Source organism: Phragmites australis, chromosome 20 (genome assembly GCF_958298935.1).
Source record: "Phragmites australis chromosome 20, lpPhrAust1.1, whole genome shotgun sequence".
NCBI classification, from domain to species: domain Eukaryota; kingdom Viridiplantae; phylum Streptophyta; class Magnoliopsida; order Poales; family Poaceae; genus Phragmites; species Phragmites australis.
In genome coordinates, this window is record NC_084940.1 from 6,995,273 (window position 1) to 7,000,637 (window position 5,365).

A 5,365-nucleotide genomic window follows, 5' to 3' on the forward strand; every position below is an offset into this window, starting at 1 on the left:
TATAAATATATTGCTCTCCGTCTAAACACATGTTCTAATACAATTAAAAAAATCTAGTTTTTTCTATAAGCGCATATCTAAATACCACGGTACATGCTCTTTGTACTGACAACACCAAACGAGCGTAACTGTCAGTCCACTTTCTAGAACTGACATGTCGCAAGTCCACCTTGCCGGGAGGATTGGGCAGAGCCGTGAGCAAGAGCACCGGACGAACCGTCGGTTCGTCACCCGTTCAAAGCAGGACGTCGCTGCCGCTGCCTACGGAACCACGAGTACAGCGGTGGCTCCCACGGCCGAAAGATTCAGGCCTGGACCGCCACACGAGAGATCCCAATCACACTGGAGGAGGACGCCTTCCAGCATCCTACCTTCCTCCGTCCTCCCCCAAGAAGGCCAGAAGATTCTACTGAAACTTTCACCTCATCGGAAGCAGACACCGCCAGATTCTGGCCCACACAGCGCGTGCCTGGAGCCCTGGGCGCCATGGAGACGCCACTTGGCCCAGTCTGATGTCACGGCTTTTCTCATAGGAGCTGCCCGTTTGGCATTGCATCACATCACACGATCAAACAAGGACAGGACAGTGCAGATTCAGCTACAATCTTCCCTCCACAAATCTCGGGAGAAGCTGAAACAAACTTGAACAGCGTTTTACTTCCACACATTGCAGCCACTGGGGTCAGAACAGGGTGCAGACTCACCCCAGGCCACCGCAAATTTCAGAACCCACCCGGCTGCAACATCTAGTATATATGTACAACAAATTGAATGAAAATGGCTAGGAGGGAATTGTACAATGGTGATAGAACAGGTCAACATTGTCGTGCTACTGTCAGCACCTTGAGCCGCCACCCCGGGTTGCGAGGGCGAAGCCGCCACGGTCGTACATGCGCTGGATCTCTTCCCGGTACCCGCTGAGGGACTTGTGAGGCAGGGCCGGGGTGAGCTCCACGACGTCCCCCATGCTGAGCTTCCGGTTCGGATCACTTATGGGTTCGTGATTAACCCTAGGTCGCAGATCTTCCTTCATGGGGATGCTGTAGGGGCTCCATCTCGAACTATTGGCACTGACTCGGTCCATGAGATCCATTACGGTCGAGTTTGCCGGGAATTCTTGGACAGACATCTGAAATCGCAGGCGTCATCAGATAACTGAGTCAAACATATACTGTTTGCAATGAGCCAGGTATGAATTTAACCAGCGACTGGGCTAACCTTGTCATGCTCAAGGAGGATGACAAATATGGGGCCATCGTGGTTGCATTGGCGGGTATATGAGTATGGGCAGTCCTCTGAATGCAAGGGAAATGGGCAAGGTGGCCTCATGGTTTCACCATTGCCTAAAGAAGCTGTCCTTTCTTTGTTCATTGCTTCACATTGCCACGTGAGCACCCATCTTGCCCATTCCACCATTTGGAGCACAAAGGAGTGTCTGCAGGTACCTTCCTTGTACCTCCAGTGTGCAGCGAATCCATACTCAGCCTGCAGATGCATCTCCTTTGTGCGGATTTGGACTTCGAATGGGTGGATGTCCTCACTCGTGACAACAGTGTGTAACGATCGATACCTACAGCAAGCAAATCAGTGCAAGGCCTTGCAAATAATGAATGAAGGCATCGGATTCCATCTTAGCGTACCCATTTAGTTTTGGCCGTGATATGTAGTCCTTGAATTTTCCAGTAACCTGAGGCCATAATTTGTGAACAACAGCAAGCGCTCGATAACAATCTTCTTCCTTCTCAACCACGAGGCGCAGACCATGGATATCATGGATCTCCTCCACTGTCAAGTTCTTCCTGATGATATTACCAAATTCAGTTAGCAAAGATGCATAAAACAATGTTGCACTATCAATTAAATTATATGCAAAAAAATGCTTTTGACATACTTTAGCATCTTGGAATGAATACTGTACAGGCTCTTGTGCCTCCCAGAAAGATTGTGATAGGAGACACCGGCATCCCTCAGACCTATATTTAGTTTATCCACAGCATATGTAATTAGTGCTTCATCAAAGGACTCTGCAAGTTTGGATGACAATTCCTTGTGCTCTTCTGGATTCAAATACTTGAAACAAAGATTTTCCAGCTGGTCTTTCCAGCTAGCAATCCCTAGTCGATTAGCCAAAGGCACAAAGATCTCCTTGGTCTCTTTTGCAAATCTTTGTTGTTTTTCCAAAGGCAAAGCTTCTAAGGTCTTCATGTTATGCAAGCGATCTGCAAGCTTTATTAGAACAGCTCGAGCATCAGCCATTGCAAGAAGCATTGTATGCAAGCGATCCGCTTCAACAGTCCTACTTGCTGTGTTGTTATCACGAGCAAGTTTGCTCAGGTGGCTCAACTTGGAAACCTGAACAGATCAGATAGAAACCATCAGCTTTGCGGGATAGCAGATTACAACGGAGCTAGCAACAGGATGGAATAGCAAATTTAAACCTATAATCTTTGGCGTCACAAAAAAATGAACTTCGCAGATAGACATGTCTAACAAAAGAATGCATCTGAGCACAATATTCACAAGAAATATAGCAAGTTGTGATTGTGGAAGAAAAAAAAAACTATTACTAAGAAAGAGACTAAACAGTGCACTATAATAGTCAATTAAACAACTTACCTCATATCACAAAAGTCACACATTGGGCTTGATCCAATGATCATTTTTCATTAGATGTTTATAAGATAATACAAGTTAAATGAATATGAGCATATGGCACATGATCATTGACTTAAAAAAAATATAGGGAGTAGACAATCATAATTGAGGTCAAATAATTGCAATTGATCCGGCCAACGACTTGATAATACATAAAAAATATCAATATTCACCCAGCTTCAGTATTAAGTGTACCTCTGATGCAATGGTCAAAAGCCAAGGAAACAGGAACACGTACCCCTTCCACGAGATCGGCCACCCCAGCTCCAAACATGTGGAAGATATGATCATAGTCCACGAAAGAATCATCAATGGTGTCGTGCAGAAGCCCAGCCGAGACAACCGTCGAGTTCGCTCCAATCTTGGCCAGCAACACGGCTGTCTCGACACAATGTTGCAGGTATGGATCACCGCTCGCCCGGGTCTAATCACAGAACAAAAGCAGAAAAATAGATTTAGTAAATAATGCACAACTAACTCAAAAACCAAGAACTATTAACTAGAGATTGGCGCATGGGGTTTGACCTGGCCCCGGTGAGCCTTCTCGGCTTCCAAGAAGGCCTTCACGACGAGCTCCTCATGGAAGATGCGGTGGCGATCCTGGGCACTGGCGAGCAGCTCTCGGGCGTAGGGCTCGCAGGCGGGGCTGGCCTCCGCGAGGTTCTCGTCGAGCTCGAACGCGAGCTCGCCGGCTCTGACCTCAGGCCGAGGGCTGGTGGGCGGCGCGTAGTCGACACAGGAGCCGAGCGCGTTGCGCACGAAGCCAGCGAAAAGGCGCTCGCGCTCGCGGCCGGCGAGCCAAGAAGCCGGCGGGCTCCGGGACGCCGGAGAGGAGGACGGTCCTTGGAACACCGACACGGGGCTGTGGTGGTGGTGGTGGTAGTGCAAGTCGCGCCACTTGAGCGGCGACGTCGAGTGGGAATGGGAATAGGAGTAGCAGCCGCCGCCGCCGGTGACGCTCATGTCGTCGGATCTGTCGTGCCACAGCGCGCCCAGATCGTCGTGACCCGGGGCGCGGGGCGGCGCAGCCGCCGCGGCCGGCGAGGAAAAGAGGCAAGAGAGGCCACCGCCGCCGGCAGGCAGGCGGTGGGAGGCAGCCGGCGGCGGGGGCGCAGCGGTGGTGCACGGCGACGAACCACGGGAGCTTGGGTCGAACTCAGAAGAGTACACCGCGCCCGGCGGACTGGTGTACAGTGAAATCGCCGACAATGACATGCTCGCCGGAATCCGGGATGCCACTGACGAACTCGAAGGATCGAAGGCGTGGTAGAGCACAGAGTCCGATGCCAAGATTTGATTTTGGTGAGATGAAGTCGACGAATTTGGTGTTCCTACGTCCTACAACAAAACAATCGAACAAAAGACTACACTAACTCGGAGTAAAACGGCTGAAATTGGGGGAATTCGAGGCCTGGAGAGCACGAATTCGACTCCAAAAGTTGATCTTGGAGGGGTTAAGTCGGCGAATTTGAGGCAGAATTCTAGTAGGACGAGAGAGAAGCAAGAGATGGGGAAATCTCTTCTCCTCGTGTATTAATTTGGGTTGCTTTGCTTCAACTACTGCGTGTGCGTGAAGAGAGAATCTGGGACCCTCATCGTTAATTATAGGAAGGCGGCTGGCTTCGAAATGTCGGAACTACCCTCCGAGAGAGAATCTTCTCGCACGACCGCATTTTGGTCCGATTTAAATTTTAAATTCAAAATAATTTGAAAAATTGACAAAAATTATCCAATTCTACCGAATTTATACCGATACTTGTAAATTTAAAAAAAATCACCGAGCAACATATTTTGATGGCCGAACAAATTTGTAAACCCTACTGACAATGCACTCTACCCTGTTCATACAGGGTATATGAAAAACTGCCAGGTGAGATTGGTAGTAATAAATTCTTTTGAAGAGACTACTACTCCAATGCAAATGCGTGTCATTAAATAGACATCCCTCCACCCCTCATAATCGTGCAACATCCAAGACGTTGGATATTGAGTCTAAGCTGTATCTTCAGGATAATGCAATTTTTCTTAGTCATCTTTAATTTCATGCCATGTCAACCAAAAAAGAATCCTAGGTGGCACCTAATTAATAGGTATGATACAGTGCACTGGAAGTGATCTAATGTGTTCTTAGAATTCTAGCTGTTTAAACTCGCTTTTCCTTGTTGTTTTGCTGAGTCTTCCAAAACTTCGAAATTAAGAACAAAACATAAGGTTCGATCAGTAACATAAGCTTGATAACAAAACTCAATAACATAAGCATATGAGTAAATTTAGTACAACATCAGTTATTTTTTACTTGTAGTTTTACAACATCAGTTATTTTTTACTTGTAGTTTAGGACACATCTTTGATATACATATTTTAACATTATTTATTAAAATAAGTTTTTAGTGAAATCAGTTTAATATATAATTATATAAAAATATTGTTCATAACGAATCCACTTATATTATTTGTATGTGTCGAAATGTAACAATTTTATGTATATTAATAATCAAAGTTTTTAATATTTGGCTATACATTCTAAGATAACATCTATTAACTAGTATGCTGAAAACATAAGGCGAACTTTGGAACAGGCTCGAGCTCATCTTGTTAAATATTAAGGTGAGACAAGCCTGAAAATCTTATAAGAGTGTTTCTTTTGATATTTATAGTGTCATTTTTTGTTAGTACATTTGCTATTGCTATGCATCGATAATTTGACGGC

At 46.1% G+C, this 5,365-nt stretch overlaps 1 protein-coding gene across 1 annotated transcript; it reads right to left on the reverse strand.

Moving 5' to 3' along the window:
* Positions 1 to 587: 587 nt before the first annotated feature.
* On the reverse strand, positions 588 to 4,235 carry LOC133901618 (probable GTP diphosphokinase RSH3, chloroplastic). Its single transcript, XM_062343039.1, has 6 exons — positions 3,181 to 4,235; positions 2,894 to 3,079; positions 1,892 to 2,352; positions 1,641 to 1,799; positions 1,219 to 1,570; positions 588 to 1,129 (listed from the first exon to the last, which is right to left on the reverse strand). The coding sequence occupies exons 1-6, from the start codon at positions 3,868 to 3,870 to the stop codon at positions 836 to 838; spliced, it is 2,142 nt and encodes a 713-aa protein (XP_062199023.1). The 5' UTR covers positions 3,871 to 4,235; the 3' UTR covers positions 588 to 835.
* Positions 4,236 to 5,365: the final 1,130 nt, after the last annotated feature.

Bases quoted from the DNA above. Each gene is read 5' to 3' on its own strand.
- LOC133901618 (XM_062343039.1), bottom strand. From the start codon at position 3,870: ATGTCATTGTCGGCGATTTCACTGTACACCAGTCCGCCGGGCGCGGTG. The intron at 3,080-3,180 runs GTCAAACCCCAT...TTCTGTGATTAG, and splicing joins AGAAGGCTCACCGGGGCCAG to ACCCGGGCGAGCGGTGATCC. The intron at 1,130-1,218 runs GTTAGCCCAGTC...CTGCGATTTCAG, and splicing joins TCCTCCTTGAGCATGACAAG to ATGTCTGTCCAAGAATTCCC.